The sequence below is a fragment of the Myiozetetes cayanensis genome, unplaced genomic scaffold (assembly GCF_022539395.1).
Source record: "Myiozetetes cayanensis isolate MyiCay16 unplaced genomic scaffold, myiCay2020 scf1, whole genome shotgun sequence".
Classification (NCBI taxonomy): Eukaryota; Metazoa; Chordata; class Aves; order Passeriformes; family Tyrannidae; genus Myiozetetes; species Myiozetetes cayanensis.
Genome location: NW_026086604.1, coordinates 142039239 through 142064651, shown reverse-complemented (window position 1 = coordinate 142064651; position 25413 = coordinate 142039239). Strand labels below are relative to the sequence as shown.

The 25413-nt window shown below is 35.4% G+C and overlaps 1 protein-coding gene across 1 annotated transcript in view; it reads right to left on the bottom strand.

Annotated features, from left to right (window-relative positions):
* Positions 1–25413, bottom strand: part of PTPRN2 (protein tyrosine phosphatase receptor type N2) — a 642194-nt gene that overhangs the window by 336174 nt on the left and 280607 nt on the right. The window contains exon 11 of the mRNA XM_050310509.1: positions 21762–21841. Coding sequence (XP_050166466.1) covers positions 21762–21841 — 80 coding nt within the window. The remainder of the gene's footprint in view (positions 1–21761; positions 21842–25413) is intronic.

Sequence of the window (25413 nt, the reverse complement as noted above, 5' to 3'; positions counted from 1 at the left end):
AGATTTCATTTATAGGAATGAATCGGGAAGACTGATTATATAGATTTCCACTGTAGTTTGTAGTGCAGGCCAGATGGAATAAATGGGCCAAAAGAAATACCCAGTAGTTGTAGAGCAAAAGTATATGTGTGTATAAGTGTATATGACTAGATATATTCACCAAACAATTCAAGGTGAAGTCTAGTGTTTTCAATTACTTCATGGGAAATGAGATTAGGCTACCATTGAGCACAGCAGAGAAAAAAGGACACCTCAACCATGACTTTAATGATGTCTCACATGTAAATAAAATGTGGTTAATTTGATCCATATAATCTCCTTCTGATTTCACACAAACCAGAAGAGCAAAGGGAGAAATTACACATAGCATGGAGATCTTTTCTGCAGAGCAATGTGTGTCTCCTAAGGGTGAGGTAACCTATCCAACTGCATGTGCTTATTACCATTGCAGTGCCTTCTTCCCGTGTATTGTAGCATAGAAAGACGAACTACATAAATCACTTAAGAGTCTGAAATAAGAAATGTGATTGAGGGGCACTTCAGCATAAATCTAGGATGTTGAAATATTGAAATAATAAAAATATGGGGACAATGAAATTACAAAAGTACAGGTCTCGTATAGTCTAAAGTAATTGATATGTGTCTGTGGTTGTTATTGATTCCATATACTGTTTCTGTTACTTCACCCAATATATACAAGATTTAGAACAGATTTCTGCATTTTCCAGTATTCTAAAATCAGCAATTTAGAATGCATCTTTGCCAGATATTATACTGACAGAATTAAATTCTGTTTCATTTTTATCCCAAACGTGAAGAAATGTTTTTAACAAGTTTCAATCTCCATCAAAATCTTCAGTCTATATTAATAGCAATTAGAATTGTGAAAGTATTAAAGTAATTGCAAAGAGGAATTTATGGTTATAGCTTTAACTGCTTTCAAAGGGGTGACATTAAAAAACTATCAGTGATAAGTGATGTAAAATGTTCAAATACCACAGCAAGCAGAAAACTGTTATTTTAGTGAATTCAAATCAACTGCCTATCCATTTATTTAATCTTTGCTGGAAACCAGGTACAGATGATTAATAAATGTACAAAAAAATTGTTACTGGAAAATCACAAGAAAAAAAATCACCTGTAGGAAATTTCTTACTTCTTTTCAATTCCTAAAATTTAAGGATATTCCTTTATGAAATCTTATCACCATTTATTATCAAGCAACTACTGATGTTTGAATTATTAATAGAAAGCTATAGACAATGAAGATAATTATTTTCATTCCCTAATGAAACGATAGTCTGTAAAGACTAACTTGCAATCTGAAATGTGTCTCACACAGTTTCTGCAGAAAAGTCAAGGAGGACCTATACTTAATAAACGTTGCCAGCTTTTTTTGGTGCTTGGAAATGAGAAGCATTAAAGTGCCAGGGCATCAAATTCAGCAGAAACTATGGGTGGAATTCAGCTCTCAATTACAACACCTAAGCCTAAATGCTTGCCTACATATCTGTTGCTCACATAAGCTCCCAAGGTAGTTAATAAAGGCTGAACCCACCCACTCTTGCCCAGCTGAACAGCTCTCTCGGCTCTACCAACTGCAGATTCATGAGAAACTGGAACAAGACTTAGATACTGAAGAGTCAACTGCTTTGGTTATCCCACCTGGCCTCCAGAAACATGTGGACCCACCGTAAGTGAAGTCCCAGGCAAGTGTTTCAGGTAGCCAGAGCTCCTCCAGCAGCCCCAGGTGTCTCCCTCAGGCAAATGAATCCCACCCTCACTGCAGTAAATGCTTACACATGTAGGTCAGATATAGGCATTGATGTGTATACTTACATGTTTATTAATACTTACTTACAGAATATAACTATGTAATAAATATATCTTCACGTATTTATTTTAAATATTTACATATTTATTTATGTATATATTTCCACCCACATCTCAGCATGTATCTTTCTAAGCCAAGTAGTGCATGAAACATCCCATAAGATACTTCAGGATCAAGCCCGTGGAATGAAAAGGCAAGCCTAAAAACAGGAGAACATTCTTACATCATTAGTGTTTTGGTTGGCAGTTGCTCTGAGTACAAGTAGTTATTCAGAATAAAAAACCAAAAATTTGTTACATTTAAAGACTTCCTTCATCTAATGTTTAGTCAAGCAGTGCTTCAGAGACCATTCCCATGCACTATAAACTACAGCACATATGATTACGTGAAAGATTCTGAGAAAATAAAGGCACTTGTCCCATTCAAGGTGTGTTTGAGGGAAAGTTGGTATCAGGTATTGTAAAAATGGTGGAATATATCAGTAAATATACTTAAATCTACACAGACTAAAAGAATACCCATATATAGACAATTGTCTAGAGGTTTGTTGTGTTTTTTCACAGTAGCGTGCAATTGCATATCATGTGGCTAAAAAAAATATGTCAAAAATATCCACAATCGAGATTGAGCTTACTGTATGTAAAATAGAAATTAAAAAAAAAAAAAACTAGAGAAAAACATCTTTCACTTATTAATAAATCTGTGTAATTTGTTTCTTTTAACTATCAGTGCCACAAAAGTCATACTGTGTACTTTTCATAGAATGTATAAATTTTTCAGCTGGGGACTTTCAGACTCCATTTGCCTATAATAGGGAAATGATTCAGTCACATTGCAACCAACAATGCACCTAATATTGTTTCTATTAAAGCTGAAAAAAATTATAAGAAAATACTGAAAAATTGAAAATCACGTTGAGTAAAAGTGACAAAAATCACATCTGTGATTTAGTAGCATATGGCTTTTTCCTTATTTTTTTAAAGGCAATGGCATTTAAAGCTGCTAACTAAGATATGTTCAAAATGGGATTACTTAAAATTTTTATTCACAACACAACTAAAATTAAAATTATTCTTAAAATAATGAAAAAAATGTTTAATAACATTGTAGATACTCACTGAGGAAGTGGCACAAATAAAAAGGAAAACACATTGCATACTTGATGAGGCTAATGGTCTAAGTTTAACAGCTGATAGAATTATGTGTGAGAAATAATTATTGTCTTCCAAGTAGAACATCTCTTTCCCCCTCCCTCTAAATTTAATGTTGCTGTGTTTTGGTGTTTTTTAACCAAGTGCCAGCTGTGGATCCAGAAGGTCTCCCTAACAGAGGTTGACCTAAACACATTCCTCCAGCAGGTTTGTAATGAAGTAAGAACAGTTTTCCTTGTGCCCAAATTTTCTTCAATATCCAGAAAAGGGATGAGACAAACCAAAGCCTCCCTAAAAGGACAAATAAATATGATGGGAAGGCTACAGTGTGATTATGAACAGAGACTCAAGTTACAGTCTAGTTAATCCCTGAAAGGATCTCCTTGCCTTTATTGCTATAAATACTGTCGGGAAAGGACAAAATAAGGATTATTATATTTGAAAATCACAAGAACATTTGCCAACAATCAGGAGCAAGTTGGGAGTTTTACAATGTATGCATTTTGGATGTCAAGTTTCACTGTTGTGTTTTCCTGTTCTTGTCAGAAATTTAGACAGATTTGCTTATACATGTACAGTTTGGGTAGGAAACAGTTATTTATTTATATTAGATAATTTGATAACACCAGTTGCTTCTAGAAGAACACTCAGAGATGCTTCAGGCCACAATAATGGAAAGCACTTCTGCAGAGGTGGAAGGTAAACAGGTTGGGGGAGAAAGGTACAAATAAATGACAGTTTATATTAGAATCAAGCTAGAAAGAAACTGACTGAAATATCAATTGGAACCTACTAGAAAACATCTTCAAAAGACCTGCTGTTCCCATGCATTGATGTGCAAAGTGGTGAGTTTATTTCAATCACATTCTGCCATGTGCCAAAAAATGGCAGTCTATTTGGAGAGGAGTCAAAGCCAATGGCTGTTACAGAAGCACTGAAACTGCAAAAATAATTTCTGTAAGGATAGCTCAGATTTTGTTTGGGTTTTGCTTAGAATTTGAAAGGAAGAGGGTTATTAAGTGTACCACTTAATTTTTTTCAAGTGACTGGATTTTGCTCTTAGCAGAAGCTAGATGTGCACTGAGGTAGAATAAGCCATTACAAAATGACTTTAAAAAGCCACAGACAACAGAATATTATGCTTTCCCCCTTTCCCCCACTTACGTATTCTGTTGACTAAACACAGCAGCACATGCCCTTTGAGATGACCCAAGCACCTAAGCTATCAGTATGGGGTGGGCAGAGCGGACTGATGGCCATGAGAAACTACCACTTCTCTGAAAGAGCTTCTGGCAGCCAAAGTATTGCTCAGGCAGTGCCCAACCTGCTACTAGACCATGCTGGTTTCAGTGAGGTACAACCCATGTTCTTTGCACAAGGGAAGGCAGAAATACCTTGCTCCAAAAATGCTGCCCCTCCCTCAGAACAGATTTCTATGCCCATATTAATTCTGAAATGTGGTCTGAAGGTGCTTGAAAGAGATTTAAGGGATTTGCTTTCATTCTTGTTTAGTCTGAAATTTAAGCAGGACTCCTGTTGCAGTTAATGGGGAATAACAGGATCCTCACAGGGATGATATATACTTGACCTATCTTAGACACCAATCATAAGTGTGATAGACATGTATGAGATAGATGAGATATAGGAGATACAGATGAGACAGACACCTCTCCTGGGATGAGATGTATTACCCTCTGGAAGCACCTATTACATTCCACTGATTGTAACGGGAGCCAAGGTTGACCAGCTCATACTTAAAGTACCTAAAGAGACAGACATCTGAGTTAGAGCAGATGAAATCCACTCCTACATTTAAATTTGATTACAAAGAATTGAGTTAGCTGACACAATACTGACCATGACTGATTGGGTCCGTGCTCAGAAGGACAACTCCAATTCAACACTGAGCTGCAAGGCAGCCACTGTAATTAGCTGGCACGATGCTAAACACAACTTGGTTTTTTTCTAAGGCATTCAGTCAACTCATTTTTAACATGAGCAGAATCATTTACCAGTTAAAGAATGCTGTCTAAGAACTATGGGACAGCACCTGAGGTATTTATGGAAAAAAAAATAAATTGCAACTCTATTCTGAACAGTTTAAAATCTGTAATAGTAATGAAGATAAAATATTAATTCTCTTTTTAAAATAGGAAATTACATATGTTCTGATGAACCTAAGAATTGGCTTGAAATAAAAATTAGAATTCTGCATTGCTAAACTGAAAGCTTTTTTTTAAAAAAGCAGAACTGGATGAATGAAAAAATCAACACACTCTGCCAGTGTAAACTGACAATATTTGAAAGTGTTTTCTTTAAAATAAAATGTGAAATTACTGTTATAAGTTGAGTGAAGCTATTATAATTCAAAACAGCAAAATTTAGGTGGCCATAAGGACAGAGAAGGGAGTTTATGCATGTATTGAAACTTTTAAATTGCAATACAGCTTATACATATGAAGATATTCATGTAAAATAACTGGCATAGAATTATAAAGAGAAAGAAGTGACAGCAATAATCCATGAATAGTATTTTATGTTTTGCTAAAGATGACTAATGAACTGAATTCCTATGGAAATATAGTGTGCCTGACATTCTCATACCTATCCAGTGACTTCATAATGATTACTGCTATTACAATAATACAAAATTAATGAATAATAAATTAAATCCTTACACTAAATTGATATTAGGAGCCTCTTTAAGTCATTATTTTTTGTAACAGTCAAGCCACAATTCATAATAACCTTCTGAGAATAACAAGTTATGGATTTAATTACAGATAAAAAGAAATATATTCTATTATAATGTGTGAAATTATGTCCTAAAAAATTAAAAATTGAGCAGATTTTGGAAGGCAGCAAAGAACATTCATAAACTAAAATAATAATATTAATAAAAAAGGAAATTAGAATGTAATGTTTTTACTTGTAATGATTTCAAAAGAAATATGCCAGGGTTAGGATAAAAGACAAACTAGCCAAGCACACTTATGAAAAGTTTGACTGGTTTATGGCATATAAAGTGTAGAGGAACTCTTTCATTTCTTCGTAAAAAATCCTGTTGGAATAATGTAGCTAACAATCAAAATAAATGTCATGTCTAAATTTGGTAATCCTCACTCAGGATCCATCAGAAATCTAAAATATTGAAGGAATTTTTGTTCTCACGATCTTTCCAGAAATTTTCCTAGAAAAAAGAGAATTGTTGGCTCCACAGATAGATAGCTTTTTTAAAAGTTTAAACGTGTTTGAAAATAAACCATGCAAGGTACTTTGAGCACACGTGATCAACCTCTGTGTGCTGCCGTTTTACTGTTAGAGGTTCTGTACGAAAATACGTTCAGAATTTGGACATCTTTCAGAATTAAGAATAACTATTTCGCCATAATTAATGGACATTTTTGATTTAGCATGATAAACAGCAACCTCTAAAAAGCGATTCTGAAAAAGTCACTTTAGCAGCTCAGGCTCTCTGTCACACTGCCAGAGACGTGTGACTCCTACCTCCTGTGGCACAAGGGCAGAACCCATCTGTGAGTTCAGGAATGTGGTCAAGACCTCTTTTAAGATGTCCGTGAATAGAAGATGCATTGAAGGTGCATTTCTATCACGTGCAACAGATTCTGAACAAAATGGTGAAAAATGGAAATGTAATAGAATTCCTTGTGTTTTCTTATGACTGAAGTTTCAGACATGAAAAAATTAATTCAAGCACTATAGAGAGAAAGCCACAGTACACTTAAAATCTGTAAAAAAGGGTTGGTTTCTGTATGAATGGCCTTATCTGGTTCCTTTAGCCATGTATTGTATCTCCAGCAGCTCTCAAAAGGGAGAGTATGGAAATCAAATACAAATGGTTTCACTTTTTTTTAATACATTGATTTCTGGGAATTACCTCTTTAATGTGATAAAGGTGTCAAAAGAATGCAGAGTATCTTTAAATACAAAAGGTATAAATGTACTACCTAACTTTAGCATGTGCAAGTATCAACACAGACAATCTCTCCCACATAATTGCCTGGAGGAGGGTAGGACTTGACCAGCAATAGCTTTCACATTCTTGCAGGGATCTATCCCAAACTCAGTTTTACCTCTTCTGATACCAACCACTGACAGTGGTTTAATGGACGTGTGTGAATTGCTTGTGTTTATACAGAAGAGGAAGCACGAAGGATGCTCACCAGCAGTACCAGCACATCCTGTGAAAAGCCAACAGCCATTACTAGATGGCATTACACACTGAAAGCCAAATTGAACTTATTCCTAGGGGGTACCAGAACTTGAAAGTACACACGTGAGAATAGAAACATGCTGTGGACTGCCTGCTGCATTATTAACCACTCTGTCTTGAGAGCTTCCATTTACACTTTTTCTCAGTGAAGAAATCTGAGATGCAGCATCTTTTGGAATGAGAAGTCTTAGATACTTATTGCCTTCTGTCTATAGCCAAGATTTATTTAACTGTATGGCAATATTCCACTGAGTTTGTTTAAAACTCTTGAGGGCAAGTTATAATCCATTTTGGTACGTACGCCTCGACACATAAATATATGCCAACATTTATGATTGCTTGCAGTGTAACAGATATCAGTATATCATGAATATCAGTTTAACAGTTTAACAGAAGATACCAAATTAGAGTTCTTAAACTCTCTGATGCTCTTTATCTACAAGCAACACAGCAAGAAACAAATATTATGTGAGAGATGCAGGTACTTATTCACACTGGTAAAGAGTATCAGAGAAACAGATGCAAAACATAGGAAAAAAAGAGTGATAAATATGAAAACTCTGCCTCATCACCACTTTAATAACCAGAGAAGAGAATCAGGCTTCTTGTCCATAATGTCACTTCTGGAAACAGTTACCTGTACCTGATATTCTAGGCTTCCCACGTCTCTGAGCTTTCAGTTCTTTTTTGTCACTGCTGATCTCAGATATTTAGTTATTCTATGAGAACTCTGCTGCCAATAGGAAAAAAAAAACCATGGATAGAATATGAGAGGAAAAGGGACCAGAACAGAAAAGCAGAATTGCAGGAGGACTGAGAAAACCGTGGCAAACATTTGTATCCATCCGTTTAAATCAGAAAACCTGAGAGGGGCAGCTGATTCTTCACTGTTAAGTTAAAAAGATAACAACTTACCAAAAAATAATAATCATTAGCATATTTTTCTAAAGCTAATAGAAAGCAGAGTACTGGGAGCTGCCAAGAGAATGCTTAAATGCCACCTAACTTTGAAAACAATACGTTGCTACATGAAATAACAGTTTCTACAGCAGGTGGATTTCTCAATTTGAAACACATTAAAAAATTAATGTTAAAATACTCTTAATTTAATATAAAATAATGTAAAACCCTGCCTGACTTCCCAGTTCTTAAGTGGAAATAATTCCTGTTTGAACGTGCAAATCCATTTTACAGCCAAGGGTAGTAACTACACCCAGTGTGGCTGATTTTAGCTGCACATTTCCCATTAATGTTAATGTGAGTTTCACAGCTATATTGCTGCCCATGGGTGGAGAATATACCCTCGAGTTGTTAAATGAATGAAGAGAATGAATACATGGTGATTCCCTAGAAGAGGAAGAATGCCAAGGAAAGAAATGTCAGAAAACACAATATAATACAAAAAATCCATTCAGAGAAACGTGGATGTGAAGGAAAAAAAAGCAAGCACTTTCTGGTCTTTTGGTCTTTTTCCAAAATCTGTTGTGTTCTGGGTTCCCTGCAAAGGTATAACAATTGAAAAAGTCTTAAACATCTCCTATAAAAAGCTCAATCATGAAGTCCAGAAGAAAACCATCTTTTTTCTCAATTAAAGTCTATGTTTCAGATAAACCTACTGCTTTTTAGACTTTTTAACCACTACCACTACGAGGTCCTAGTCCAGCTCCAACTGCAACCCCTGAAACACTGAAACTTTATCTTATTAGGTTTAGCTCTAGGATTGGGCCACCACAGTACCTACCAGTCAGCCCCAAACCATTCCTATTTGAAGATCTGCATTCTTTCTGCATGCACAGTAAGAATTTCATGGTCACCATATTAGGTATTTCAGTTCAAGAAAAAAAAGTCAGAGGGAATGAACACTTAATTATGTGTGAAATCACTGCAGACTTGAGGTGCTATCTGGGGCTTCGGAGCACAGAGCTCACACCTTGAGCTCCTTTGAAAAATTCCCTGTTTATCTCTTTCTGTCTTCTATATATATATACACCAGCACACATTTTCTGTAGCACAATCAACAGCACGATAAGGGAGAAGAATAATTTTTAGTTTAGCCTGATAAAAACATGAATACAACACCACGAAAAAGCAGTCAGCATTATAAAAGAAATGACACATTTTATAAAGACTGTCATTGTTTTTATAATTGTTTTAATACACTTATTTGTTTGGGGGCTTTTGTTTCTTGTTTTCTTGTTAAAGTACTTTAGCAGTTTAAAATCCATTATAGAAATCCATCCATAGAGTAGTGCTGGATGAAGTGATACTGATAACTCCCACAAGAAAAATGGGAGTATTTTGCATGCATTGAGTTTTTGATGTGAAATTTCCAGTAAAATTTTGAAGCCTTATCAAATACAGTTAGTATATTTTGTAATTTTTTTCATTTACTTTCTTTTCATGATTAATATGTTTTCAACGAAAGTGAAAAGTATTAGCATTATCTATCCCTGTGTATATGTACAGCCAAATACTTACACAATACACACATATACTGTGTGTATTATATATACATTACATATATGTATATATTTAACACATATACACATATATATAGATATACATATATATTTAATTTGTACCTCAGTATCAGTTTTCCCATATTTCTCCAATTTCACATTGGATGTTCACTCCTAAGCACCCATTTAGGTAATTTTGTAAACTATGATAAATGAAATTTCTCTGTATTATTAGTTCACTTGTGTTTAGAACAAAACTACAGTGAAAACTGGTTTCCACAACTTCTAATTACAAAACATTAGCTACCTGAGTCTTCTCCAGCTGAGCAGATTAGCATAGATCTTCTCTGCTGACAGCTTTGACCTTCACTCCAGTAAACACTTGTCAAAATGCCAAAAGTAATTACCTGGCTGTTTAGGAAGGAGTAATGGGGTGTAGCTACCTACCTTTTCTTGTTACTGATCTAAAATGTCTATAAAACTTTGCCAAGAGGCTCCCTCTGGATTTTGGCATATACATTTTTCTTTTCATCTGTCTTTTTCTTTCTTTCTTTCTTTCTTTTTTTCTTTCTTTTTTTCTTTCCTTTTTTTTTTTTTTTTTTTAACAGACTATCAAATATTAGCTATATATGATCTCCTGCCAGCCAATCCCATCACAATTTTGGGGTACAGGCTAAATAACCTGCTAGATGGATCTTTCAACTAAAACGATTTTATGATTGCTGTCACCCTGATTTTGTTGCACTGATAAAACCAAGAAAAAAAACTATTAAAAAGCAGCAGAAGCAGGAACAAATGATCATAATTATCCTATAGATGACTGTACTGTCTATTCACTGAATTAACTTAAAAATTGTTATGTTAGAGCTTAATTTTTTTTCATAAAAAGTCTTTTCCAGTTCATATTTCAGATTTACAATTAAGAAAAGAGAGGCACAGAGAATTTACAGGCACTACTTGAAATTCTATGGCTAGATTAAATCTAGAATGTCTTTTGACTTCAGCCACACATCTTCTGTTAATCTGAAGGTTCACATTTATAGAAAATAATTTTTAAACATAACAAAGGGAGTTAACATATTTTCCTGAAGACTAGATAATGCTAGAAAGATTAAGTATTTTCAGATTATTACAGTGGTCATTAATCTCTAAATCCTGCAAACAATTTTTATCAAACAATGCAAAACATCATCTTCAAATAAGAACTAGATGAAACATCTCTAAGTCTGACTCTATCTTATATTACATGTTAGAATGGATATGTGGAGTTCAGGAAAACTCAGGGGAAAAAAACCCTTCTTTGACCATAGATAGTTGAGAAAACAAACAATTCCTGAAACTCAAATATCTTGCGATGTAGTCACAACATTCCCTAACAATTGCAGGGTATCAGGTAGCAGCAGCAGCTGCTGAAGTGGCCTTCAATCCTTAGGAGAAAGACTGCTCAGAATGAAGGCGATGTTAACATACAGGTCTGAATACTGCTGACAAGGGTGCCCTTGTGAGCACTGCCAACAAACTTCTCTTATCTTCAAAAACTCTCCCAGAGCTCTCAAATAATTCCTTGTCCCACTGTAAAGAGCTCATTACTTTCCCTCTCAGATACATTCCTCCATGAGCTATCAGCACTGGAAGGTCATGCAAGTGGCTGTTTTCAAGACGGATGATGCACCAATCCCCTGGACCTCCTAACTAAGCCTTTTTCAGCCGGAAAACCTCCAGCTGGCCTTTCATCCCAGGTCACATTTGTGCCTCTCTCCCAAGATGTCAACCTGTAAATCGTGTTCTACCAAGAGAACAAATTGCTGCCGCGTTCAGGTCAGCTGTGCTTACACACTGTTACCAAAACACCACGCTTCTGGAGAAAGGCCTTTTCATGTTATTACTTTTCTCCAGCTAAAAGGGATGACAGCCTGATTCTAAGTTGACTCCGAGTGTATTGATTTTGTGTTTGTTTTTTTTTTTCCTTTTTTCTTTTGCTTTAAATAACACCTGTTTTTCATAGAGCCCTGAAGTAGCAGGCTCTAGCTCACAATATTTATTATTTGGCTGATATGAAAGCTATCAGCTAAAATCACAAGATTGCTAATCATCCAATTTCATATGCTAAAAATAGGATATTTAGTTACATCAGATAAATAATATTTTCCTGTTTGTACCAACTGAAATAAAATATTATCTGTTCCACATTATCCCTGTTTCACACGGTGCCTAGAGTTTATTTGCATGCACACTAAAATCATTAGGTTAATCTTCTTGTTCCACATTTTGAAAAATTGCAATCAATCTGTCTAATAGGTGGAAAAAAATGTACTGACTGTTCTTTCTATGTAAAGGTCAGGTTACAATGCTATCTGACCTCAATTAGGGTTTCTTTAATTTCTTTGTTTATGCTTACCGAGAAAGTTGCATAATCACCAAAAAATATTAGACCAGCCAACCTATTACTTACATAAAAGCTGCCATTTATGCACTTGCCTTACCAGATTTCTTCTAACTACAACATTCCTAAATAATTTGTTTTTATATGCTTAGGATCTGCTGTAAACAGAGACAGTCTCTTGAAAGTACTGCACAAAAATGTATAAAAATTTATTAAAGGAATATAACATTTAAAGATGTCTGGAATTGTAAGTAGCATTGTTGTATATGCCATATTGCATATATATTTTTCAATTTTCCTGGAAGATGTGTTGTTTATCATAAAAGTGCTAAACAGAAGCAATTTTGCTTAATAATATAGTGAAATACGACATTAGGCAGTTGTCTTGAGTTTGGGGATTTCCACTTACTTTGCTTTAAACTAGAAAGAAAATTAGTTCTCAAATATTTTAGAACAGGGACTTTTTGATACCACGTCCACAGTGGGATCCACACACGCACTGCTGCTATGCAAAAAATAATAGTGATTTGTTTCAGTCACACATTCTCAGTGCCATGGACTTCAGTGGAGATATTTGCTGATTTACACCAGCTGAAAACCATCTTGCACATAAAAAGTACAGGTCAGTTTGAAACATCTGTGTAAGGAAATACATAGCAAATTTATTATGGAAAAAGAGTTTTTACTTCCATAGTCAAAAACGTATTGGGAGATTTCTTTGACTTGAAAGAAAACCACTTTGCACTTCAACTACATGGCAACTTCATCCTGCATTACCAGCTGTAGATGAGAACAATCTCACAGCAGGAATTTGGTTGTTTAATAGTATTACACACGGTAATTACCAAAATCGAAATATTTGCATTTTTACTCAATATTAAATTAATTAATAATTTGAAAGGGCTTTGAATATGTTAGCAAAGGAAAATGTGAATGAAGGACACTTAAATAGAAGAAATCAGGATTTGCACCAAAAGATTTTAAAAGATCTGTCAATAGAATAATGGAATCACAGAATCACAGAACATGCTGAGTTAGAAGGGCCCCTTAAGGATCATTGAGTCCAACCCTAAAAACATTTTTGAACATATTACCAAGCAGCAGCTACTGGAAAATCCTGAAAGCTTTCCAATGTACCAAATTCTACACTCCTGACTCCAACTCATCTCCCTGGATTTACACACAGTGTAAAGCACAGTGTATGGCAGTGCTATAGTCTGATACAGACATCAGCAATGTCTATGTGATTCTGTGGATATTTATGATGATTTCTCTCCCAAACCTTTAGCCATCTATGATAAGTGCCAGTTCATACATACAATCTATCTTTTTTCTTTGAAGTAGAGGAAATCTAGACAACTAATTTTGAATAATATCTAACCTTTAGAAGCTGCAATTGGTTTAGATGAATTCTACTCTATTAAAATCCATTTAGTTATATTACCAGAGTGCTCTTCAAAAAAATCAACTTTAAAATATCTATTAAGATCTAAAACCATGACTTAAATTACTTTAATAGAGAATTTATTTTTATCAATCTCCATAGTCCTGCTTATAGATTTCAGAAAAAACACTTAACAGAAATACATGAGTTTCAATCTAAGCTTCAATTCTGGTATTTCCATTGAACCTTTGGCATAACTGTTTGCATCAGGCATCAATTATTGTATTTCAAAATATTCTAATATCTATACTACACCAATGGTGTGTTTCTCTTTATTTTTGTTTAATACCAGTCTGATGTTTTTTATGAATGGGTGCTAGTAAGAAGCATCAGAATACAATGACATAAATTAAAGAACATAAACTACATAATACTACTTAGCTCTTGTTTTCGTCCCCAATTCTATAATATTATTAACTATCTTTACAATTCCCAGTAGTTAAGCAGCTGAATATAGAGGTATATTCTGGAACAGGTCACATCACTTCATAAATTGAAATGAAAGGAAGTTCTGAAGTTTTTTGTTAAAATGGAATATGGTTTTAAACAAACAATATTTCTTTCTAAAATTAGATACCTCACAGTTAGTTTTAGAGGAGAGGGTGTATGTTAAAAAAATCCATCCTTAATAATCATAGCAATGAATGATAATTTGAAGGAAGTCATTGGAGAAGAGTCATAACCAAAGATTCTTGATATCCTTTAGATGAAGGCACATTTACTGAAAGGTAGTAACCGTCACTTGTTCTACTTTTCAACAGAAGAACAAGGTGGGAAAGAAATGCCATCTTGAAAACTCATTAGTCATTGTATCAGACATTTGGTACTGCAGAGATAGTTCAGGTTCTGAATAATCTTCAAAAATATAATGACATCTTTTATTCAGCAACAGAAGTATTTGAGAAAAATAATTCAGATTTGATGATACAATAGGTGAAAGGAAATTGATCCACTACAGAGGGGTCAAGAGGTGAAAAAGGACAATGTGAACTAAGGAGGCTTGAGCAGAAGAAATCAGAATTGGCACCAAAAGACTTAGGAGAGGTAGCAACAAAAAAAGAGCCGTCAAACCTTTATGTTTCATATTATAGACCAAAGAATTGTAATCCTACTTAAACCAGGGCAATGGCAAGTGAAATCAGATGAGCCTCACAGCCTCCTGGCTACACTGCTCAAAGTTTCTGACACAGAAGCTGTCAGTTCTCCTCAAGATGAACTTCGGATTATTCATAGACACATTCTTTGTTACATCTCAGAAAGCAAACATCTAATTGCATGGTCTACAAAAATTGAGGTAGAGGGAAAGAATGAAGCTGAAGACTTTAATCTTGTTCACTTCATCACAGATGAATTATGATCTGACAATGACTGGTCAATGAATACTTTCAAAACAACCAGCATTGCTTGCAGTTGTGGGACCAAAAAAAAAGGAAACCAAGACAATTTGCCAACATGGACTTGTTGCGTGACTGAAGCAAGAGAGTTCATCTTGCTGAGACTTCTCACAAGACTTGCAAAGCTGTGTCAAAAGTCAACAAGGCAACAAAGGCTCATTATAATGATTTAGAAAAAGCTTTTTAGAGAAGAAAACTTTTTATCCAGAAATTGATGTTTCCTGATACAGAATTCATATCTCCTGCAATGCTGGTCAACATGAAAAAGAAGGTGGGTGTTGCTATTACCAAATCAACACAAACAAGCATTGTCAAATTTCATTATGTCAGCAAGACAAGCAGTACAAAGAATAACAAATTCCAAGGTTACATTTATTTGACTGAAATATATAATGCAAAGAACTTTTAGCAATTAACCAACACTGGTCTAAAAAGGATCAAAAGCCAGACAGTGTTTAATCACAAGCTGAATCAGAGAGGGAAAATCAGAGCATTCTGAATTTACTGCATTAAATGATATTTCCCAGGTTTTGCTCAAATTCCTCTGTGAAACCATGACGTTTTTCAGACACTGAAAATATCAGTTCTTTCTGTCTATGCTTTTAACTCAATACATGTATAACCAAATAAAACTTTGTATAGTCTTACTCTTGCAGTTGATGATTCATTCCTCATTGTACTGTGGTCCCTTCTATCAGTCTCCTTTCTCCACATTTATACATTCTTTACAGATATTATGTGTAGCTTTATTATAGGGAGATCCAAAATTATGTTATATGAAGATAAATCTGAAGAACAATTCTCTCTCTCTTGTTCTCCTGAGAACCTCCTAGAAAACTTTTCTTGCACATAAAGGACAATAATACTGAGTTATAATGTTTTTGTCAAGAATGCTGTTATGGTCAGGGTACAGCTCTGCAGCGTTCCTAGAAATTAACAGTGAATTTAAGTAGCGAACCAGATTCTCATCTGTTGACTCTCTGATGTCGAGTAAATAATCTTCTCTTTGTGCCTTGTTTTGTCAAATTTTAGACCATGAAATTAAGAGGTGTGCAAAATTTACAGAGGTATTCCATAAATGTTTTTATTATACTTCTATTATGCAGCTTACTGGAAAGATAACCCCCTCTGACCAATGAGGCCTGCATTACATGACTAGAATCAATAAAGGAGAACAGTCATATAAATAATTTGCACTATTTTAGACTTAAATCTTATTCATTAAAAGTTGAAAAGCATATTTGAATTATACTAAGGCTCATAAAATAATTTCTGCAAACAGCTACAAAATGCATTATGGCTTTAATCTATCATTTGTACCTTCATGGTTGAGTCCTTTGAAATATATTTATAATGCATATTTTTAGCACAGAAATTAGAAGAAAATCAAAATATGCTCATGTCAGAGCCTCAGCCCTTTTTAACAGGACCCAGCTTGGATGTGTGTCAAAAATGGGATTTTGCCTAATGTGCTCAAGAAATGGGAACAATTAAGAGATTTCTGCAGTGACTCTGTAAGGCAGGTTCCTCATCAGTATTTTCAAGTTTAAGAAGGACCTGGGATGTTTTTTTTTAAAGCAGATGGATTGTTTCACTGTCTGACATGGCTTTGAAGTTAAATGTCATGGCCATCAGAAAATTCTGATTCAAGCTAACTATCCAAGGTCATTAAAAGTTTGTAGAGTGTGATGGGAACTAAGAGCCCTTGCAATTAAACCCCTTATTTATGTACTTACTCCTAGATATTTAGAAGAGTAAGTTTTGACTCATATAAATACAGCTCAGACCTGCCAAGCAAAAGAAATATATTGGAGGCAGAATTAGACATAAATACCTTCTACACCAGCTGAATCGAGGGTCATGACTGGATAGACCATTTAGTCATCCTAATTAAGATCAAGACTATGGCATCTTGGACCACTCCAAACCAATAAGACACCATCAGCTTAAATCACTACACAGGGTAAGTTATCTCTAAGGGTTTTGGAGTGCTCTTTTCATCCCAAAAGGACTGGTTAATGCTGAAAGCTAAGGATGATGTGTTGTCTATTTAGAGCTGCCAATTTTAGCAAAAATATTCGGCGTCAATGACAAAAAGTTCTGTTACGTACTTGCTGCCATGGATATTTCACCTCAGCTGGGACATAACCAAAACTTGTAGATGTTAAATCTCAAAATCTGTAAATTCACAAATTTAATCATTTGCAGTAATTTAAAACTGCTGGAGAGTTCTATATGTGTTTTTTTTTAATCCATTCCAATAACTGAGGCAGTATCTTTATTCAAATTATTTTGATACACAGTAAAATTTGAATAACAATATGGTATTTTTGCATTTGTGTGTTTCAGTAGAACTAATTTAGTAATGTGGGTTTTTTTCAGAATTAAACAGTGGACAGAGAAATTACTTTTACAGAAGAAGGTTCCATGATTCAACACTCTTCTCTCTAAATCAGGGTAATAGTCCCTATAAGACTATGCATGGTGTGAAAATGGGCGTTTTACCAGCAGGCAACAGAAAAATAATAATAAAAAAAAGACCCAAGAAACAAAAAACAAACCTCAAAACCAAACCAAACCAACAGCTTGGTTAAAAGTTAGGGGAATATAAAAAAAATTGAAAACTTTTCTTAATGTTCATATAGATAGATAGATAGATAGATATGTACATAGGACACACACACACACATATATATCCATATGGATAAAAAATCTTAAATCAAAATTTCTGACTTTCCGTACTGGTGTATATCATAAGATGTCTTAGACACAAAAACCTGCACACAAGACCTGTTAATTCCCTAACATCTTCATGTGTGTGATATATTATGTGATCATTACAGGAATCCGATGCCAAAGCTCTTTGCTTGGAAACTTTAGAAGTTTCTGCTTTTCCAATTATCACTGTTACCAGACATATATTTGCATAAATGGTGGGATTCTGGAGTACCTATAAAGCAACTTCATTGCTTATTTCTACACCAAATATATTACAATTTTATATAGAGTTGTCTTACTGATAATTGTTCTCTGCTATATTTCTCTTGACTCTTAAACTGAAACATTTGTTTGTCTAAATGATTTCATGTGCCAAGTGTAATTACTTCTAGAGCAGGTCATCTGTGTCTTGAGAAAGTTTGTTTCTTCAAAACACTGAGATGAAATTACACTGCACCATTGAACCTGACTTATTAAAGAGAAATAGGCCAGAGGACAGCTACTTGATGCAAGATGTGTTCTATTTTTTGAACGTCAAAGTGTGTGAAGCTGGCAAAATGTTGGCTGTCCTGCTCTGTTGTCAAACAGCAAATAAAGGTATTGTTAATGTGAGAAAGCAAGCTATTCACAATTTGAAATTACTCTGTTGTCAGCTTCCCCATATAATTATGTAGCCCTAGAAACTGGAAAAAAGAAAAAGTAATCAAAACATTTACACAGAATTGGAACTGTGGATTACTGGAAAAAAAGTTTTATCAGCAAGGATATGGCTAAAGGATTTTAGAGAGTTTATTTTGCCTCAAGCTAGGCCTTGGGTACACTAACAAAAATGAACCTCAAACTTCAAGAAAACATAGGAAACTATTTTTGTTATCATACTTCCATATCTCTATTGTTTAACAGATATTCTAAGTAATTCATCCATTTGCATAGTTGCTAAAGAGTCCCATGTCTTCTCTAACCTGCACATTTGTCAAATTCCACAGAGGAGGATGTAAAACTTTATATATAGTTCCCTATATTTAAACCTAAATAGTGTAAGGAAAATAGAAAAGTTTATCCATTTTGGTTACAAAAACATATGCTACATGAACAATAAGATCAAACTGCTGCTCAGAAGCTGTTCCTGTGGCTATCAGTGAGACTTGCACATACATAAAATCTGCACAAATAGATCTCAAAGTAAGAAGTTTGCTTAAACTTTTTTTGTAAAATGTGATACAAAGTTTAGTTATATCAATACTATGGCCATGTTGACATACCAAGAGGAGTTGATGTCAGATTCCTACAAACCTCTTCCTGCAGCCATCAAAACCTGAAAATTCTAACCTACTAAGTAAATAGAAGTTAGAAAATGCCTGGGATATGAATATATAGAGTATATAAAATTAAAATATAAAATATTATTTATTGTTGAATCTGTAGAAATTCATAGAATCATAGAACCATATTCATTGGAAAAGACCTCCAAGATCATTAAGTCCAACCTTCAACCAAATATCACCATGCCCACTAAACAATATCCCAAAATGCCACGTCTATTCGTTTTTGAACACTTCCAAGGTTGGTGACTCCACCACTTCCCTAAGCAACCTGATCCAATGCTTAATTGGCCTTGCAGTGACATTTTTCCTAATATCCAACATGAACCTCCCTTGGCACAACCTAAGGCCATTTCCCCTTGTCCTGTCAGTGGTTGCCCAGAAGAAGAGGTTGCCACTCACACATTGCCACACATTCCTTTCAGGCAGTTGTAGAGAGTGATAAAGTCTCCCCTGAACAACCTCAGCTCCCTCAGCCTCTCCTCAGAGGATTTGCATTCCTGATCCTTCCCCACCTTTGTCTCCCTTTCTCTAGGGTGGTATTTTTCTGTCCGCAGAACCTTCCTAACTTTGTCAGCAGTATTTAAGTTAAGAAAGTTCAAAACGACTACTTTGATCCCAGTGGTTAGAAAAAATGTTACTTCTTTTGCTGAAATAAATAAGTCACAACATCCATACATTTCAGAGTGGCTCGTTAGGAAGAGATTAAGGTGCATCCGGAACCTCCTGGACTTGACTAGGTTTCCACAGACTTGCTGAATTTCAGTGGACATCTTTTCCATTACCTTGCTTGCATGTAAATTTTTGAACACATGTAAGCTTCATTATTCACAAAGATATAAAGTGGATGGCAAAGATATAAACTGCATTCTGATTTATTTTGAACCTGCCTTCTTGCCAGTTTTACCTCTCATGCATTGCAAGAGCAGTTGCACGTCTTGTACACATTCACTGTGCCATTCTGGAGTTGACAGACCTTTCCCATACCTTACTCATCTCTCTTTTTTTTTTTTTTTCCCCCCCCAAATAAAGATTCCTGCCTTACTGCACCACTTGTTACATGGAAGATATTCCATACGTACAATCACGGCTTCTGCCTTTCTCTGAATCTTTCCATTTCAACCAGAATTTCCAATCTCTCTGAGGTATGAGAAGCAGAACTACATGTTGTATTTAAATACAGGCAAAGGGCAGATTTATGCAAGAACAAACAGTATTGTTGTGTTTCCTATTCCTTTCCAAATAATTCTTAAAAACACTTTCCTTTTTCAACTGATAATGGAGACTGAACTGTCATTTTCATCAAATTACCTATTACTACCCTAACTATATTACTGTTTACACATACAATTTTGCACGTAAAGCTGTTTTTTCTCCATATAAAATTTTTTTAACAGTAATTTACAATTAAATTCATCTGCCATTTTGAATCCATGCACTCAGTCTGGTAAGGGTTTTATACATTTCTAAGATCAGCTTTCACCTTTAAAACTGTGAATAATTCAGCACTGTTAGCAGGATTTCTCATCATCCTGCTCACTCTCTTTTCCAACTCACTTATAAGCATGTTGAATGCCACAGTCCCAGCAGAGACCCTTCCACTTTTTTCGCTATATCTAGCCTTTTAGAAAACTAATGCTTTATTTCTAATCTCTGTTTCCTGCCTCTTAGCCAATTACTGATTCACCATTTTGTGTTTCATATTCCACATTCTAAGAAACTATCAGTTTCCTTAGAAACTTATGGGAAAACCTTGTCAAAAGCCATCGGCAATCTAGGCAGGCTCTACCAACAGCATCGTATTTGTTGATCCCTTCAGAGAGATTCAACAAATTTACAAGACAGGGAGGGCATTGTTAAAGAAAAGCCATATTAATTTTTCCCAGGAAGATATTACACATTCAGGAGTCACACAATTCAATACTTACCTTATTTTAATTTCCTATTTTTTGACAGTACACATCTAGATCTTTCTAACATGTTAAACCCTTTTAAGATAAATTATATCCCATTTGCTATTCCCTAATCACCAGTTAAGAAGACCCTTCCTGAAAAGCAATATTCTGACATGGGAACTACCCCAGTTCCTTCTATAACTTCATTCATCCACAGTGAAGCAAAAGTAGAGGTTAATGGACAGTTTGTGGCTCCTGGTACTTATTTAAATGAACTTTTTCTGTTTCTATTTTTAAGCAATATTGCAACTTGGTTACTTCTGATTTTTAAAACCTACCGAGTGATTTGGAAGCAAATCAGTTATAAATTCAGTTACTTTGCAGAAATTATTTCTTGCACTCAAAACTCCATAACAGCCAAGCCGACAAGGAGTCAACAGGAAGCAGCTTAATTCTAGAAATACAACCTTTACTCCCAAGATTAACTTGCCATTAAAATTGTTTAAACAGCACACCAACAAAGACATATTTCTACCTTTTTTTTAATCCAGAAATTAAGGCTAAAATGTAATAACATTTTTTCCCTGAAACAAAAGTATCAGAAAGGTGAAGGTATTATATGCTAGACTAGATGACTAATCTGTTTTTATGGGCTCATGAGAACACTGATGAGTTTTTCGCCATTCTGGAACTTGACTACAAGTCTCTAACTCATCTTCTTGACAAACAAGGAAGTCTCAAACAGTTTTAATTGACTCAGAGATGTTAAGCTTCAATTTTCCATGTGCCACTCACCTCTGAACTGTCTCTCTCTTTAAATGCCAGTCTTCTGGGAGAACAGGACGTGCCTGTGCTGTTTGCAGTGCCACTGACTGCTAAACAAACGTGTGGGTGGTCACAATTTGGGAATGGAGGACAAGGACTTACCTGCTTCTTTGGCAACATCTGCAGTTGAAATGTTTTGGAGGTTTGGGTGCACTCTGAAGGTCACAGCTGGTCCCAGCACGCTGAAAGAGATTATTAAAAAAAGTAAGATTCATAATCAAGAGACATGGCATGATATTCCTTATCAAAATAGGTTTTTAAAGAGAACCTATTAAGACACCATTTAGCCCTCTTCCTTTTGCTTCATTAGCTACATTTGCATACATTTTTGTACCTCTTGTGGTTTCTTGTGTGTATGTTGTGCCTGTCTGAAAGAATTTCAACAACATTAACTAAACTTCAGAACACTCTGTAAATAGTATTCTTATTAAGAAAGTGGCAAAATGGAGGAACTGAAATCGTTATTCACCCCAGTACAGCATAGACCATCACTGGAATTTCATCATCCAAAGAAGGTTACAGGTAGTTTCACGTTTCATTTGCTTAAGATCAACACAAACTTAGTCCTGTTGTTATAACTGCAAGTCAGAGGGACAATATAGAAACATGGAATATTTATCTTGATTATAGTCTGCAAGAACACATGAGGGGAAAAGATTTTGAACATATCTGATCCAAGAGCTGGTTTTGATCAGAAAGATACCACAAAGGGAGCTGGGGTTGTTTAGCCTGGAGAAGAGAAGGCTCAGGGGAGACCTCATCACTCTCTACAATTCCCTGAGAGGAGGTTGTAGCCAGGTGGGGGTCAGTCTCTTCTCCCAGGGAGCTCTCAGTAAGACAAGAGGGCATGGTCTTAAGCTCTGCCAGGGGACGTTTAGGTTGGATGTTAGGAAGAAATTCTTTACAGAGAGGGTAATCAGGCATTGGAATGGGCTGCCCAGGGAGGTGGTGGATTCACTGTCCCTGGAGGTATTTCAGAAGAGACTGGATATGGCACTTGGTGCCATGGTCTGGTAACTGGTGGTGGTGGTGGAGGTGGATCAAGGGTTGGACTTGATGATCTTAGAGGTCCTTTCCAACCCAGCTGATTCTATGATTCTATGATTTAACAACAAAGGTAATCAGCTCTTTGAATAACTTATGAGGGGAAGTGATTGGACTCTGCAGGGACCCTTCTGGGTGTAACCTGCTGGTCCTTTATAGCACTAAAATCTGTAAGACCTTTACAGAGGAAGGTACTGGTTAGCCAGAGGTAGACAGGCAGAGTAAAGTACTCAGGGTTTCATTGTGCACTTGTAAAGAAAAATAAATTCATATAAGTAATGTTGCATTCATTCTCCATCCACCCCAATAAATATACAAATCACATGCACATCTAATGAATGAAGACATTTCAATTCTGATATCCTTAAAACTGCATTAAAATATTTAGGTATGAAAACATAAAATATATGCATAAACATATAGTAAATATACTTCTGAAAAAAATTTCTGAGTAACAAGAGATTATAGAAATATTAATATAAGAATTGAAAGAGGAGAAGAGTGTAGGTGCTCAAGAAAAAACAAAAAAAGGCCCTATTTCATAAAAGTTTACTTACATAGTATGTATTATGCATTATGCAAGTTTCTAAGCTTTTATTATTCATATTATCAGTGAAAAGAATTACATTTATACTATGAAGAAAAGCCCTACTTATAAGGTGAAGTACATTGGCTGGACCTGTACATTAACATATTTTGACCTTCTATAGCTGTGGCTTATGAGAGAATGAAATTTGAAAAATTGCTGCATAAAAGAAATAAATTGAAATATATTTTTGTTGCAGGGCTTGAAATGAAGTATTAAATTATTTTTTTAGTAACATGTTCATCTTCTGCATTCATAAAATGGAGAGCACTTAATGAAGTGTGCTTAATTGCATCACATATATCCTAGACAGAAATACCTCTAAATTTTTTCCATTTCAGGCACAAAACCCCTCTATTATTAACCATAAGACTTTGCTTTGAGGTCACAAAGGGAATCAGAGTAAGAATAAGAAATATTCTTTTAATCTTTTAGTAGCAAAGCAGGCATTGTGCACATTTTATTCTGGAGTTAACAGGAACTGCCACTAATCAATCATTTTGCTCCAAATACTCTTTGAGAAAGGAAGAAAAAGAAAATAGACATTTTATTGCTAAAGGACACTCCAGATGCCCAGTCACTAATGGCCAAGAAACACTTTTAATAACGTTAGGTAATTATAAAACATTTCTCAACATCATATTAATATTGTAGATCATAATTCTCAACAATTGCAAAGTACTTTTTATTTGAGATAACTACTTTACAAAAATCAAGGCTATTCCCTGATCCTGTCACTAATGCTGGGATAATCAACCATAAAAGACACCTAGGAATTTCAGGATACCAGGCACTGCTGTCCTTTCTGCGTTGCCAACCTAAGAGAAATGCTGATTTCTCTCTGGGTGCTCAGATATTTGCAGTACAATTAGCAATCTGCTTTAAATTTAAGTAGAAAACACCCCAGTATAGAATTGTTGCATAACAATGATGGGGGAGGGGGAAACTTTAGATATTCTCCTCAAATCTTCACTGCGTAGTCCATTATAGGTGAGAACCTGGAACCAACACAAAATTTCAAGCACAGTGTAGTTACACTTTGGCTCTATCAGCAATGACAGAAAAAGTTTCCTGCCCTACTTCCCTTACCTGAATTTTGTGCTTCTATTTCTTTGCCACTTCCCACTTCCTCCCCATAGTTCTCCCCTGCCCCACTCCCCGCAGTCCTGCATTTCTTGGCATCGTTAAAGTCATATTGATTAAAACTGGGTCATTTCAGAGACCCAGCCTGGGCAGTGAGAGACAGGGATTTCCGAGGAGCCTGTCAGCAGCCATGGCACTATTCTCTAGTGACTCCACCTGGATATTCCAGGAACACGAGAGGATCCAAGTTATACCCACATATGTGCTGCCACGAACACTGTCATTTCTCCTCAACACCCAGGGAAATAAAAAACAGGGTGGGGAAAAAATTTCTTATGCAAGTGGGATGCTTTTGTGCTAATGCTATCCTTTTCTGGGAAGGAATTAATCTCAGAATTATTTAAAACACCCACTCATATTTTGCTCTGTGGGATATTGTTTTCCTCTACTGTAGCAGTTGAATTTTCGTACGTGAGAAATCACCTGAGCACCACATCAGCATGGTTTCTCTAGGCATATTCACAAAATACAAAAAATAAAGTAGCTCTTGTCACAACTTTTTGCACCTTGGCATTCTGTTTATTTAAAAGCAAACAAAAGACCTTGAGATTACTTGGTCAAAATTGCATTTCTGCTTGATGTTTTGGGAACTGACTGTTTCAGGAGCTCATAAAATGAGATTTTTCTCATGGGGGGCTTCTGGCAAAAGCACTCAATAAATAAACATTTCAATAACAAAAGATGCCCTTTGGGGAATTCCTCACTGTTCATTATGTATTGGATGAGAACATTTCAACAAAACCAGTAATTATTTGACTGCAAAATATTTTTTAAAGACTTTTTAACAAGAGGTCAACCAGCCTGAAAAAAGGTTCCAAGATGTATAAAATGCACCCCTGACAGTTCCTGACCAGGAATTTTAAGCCGGGTAAATGAGACTGCTTTTCTGGGAGGCTGTCAAACCCTCTGAAGCCTGGCTAATATTAATGGCAATTGTCTTTACATGGCTCTAAGTACAGAGCCTCACTGACGTGCACACGT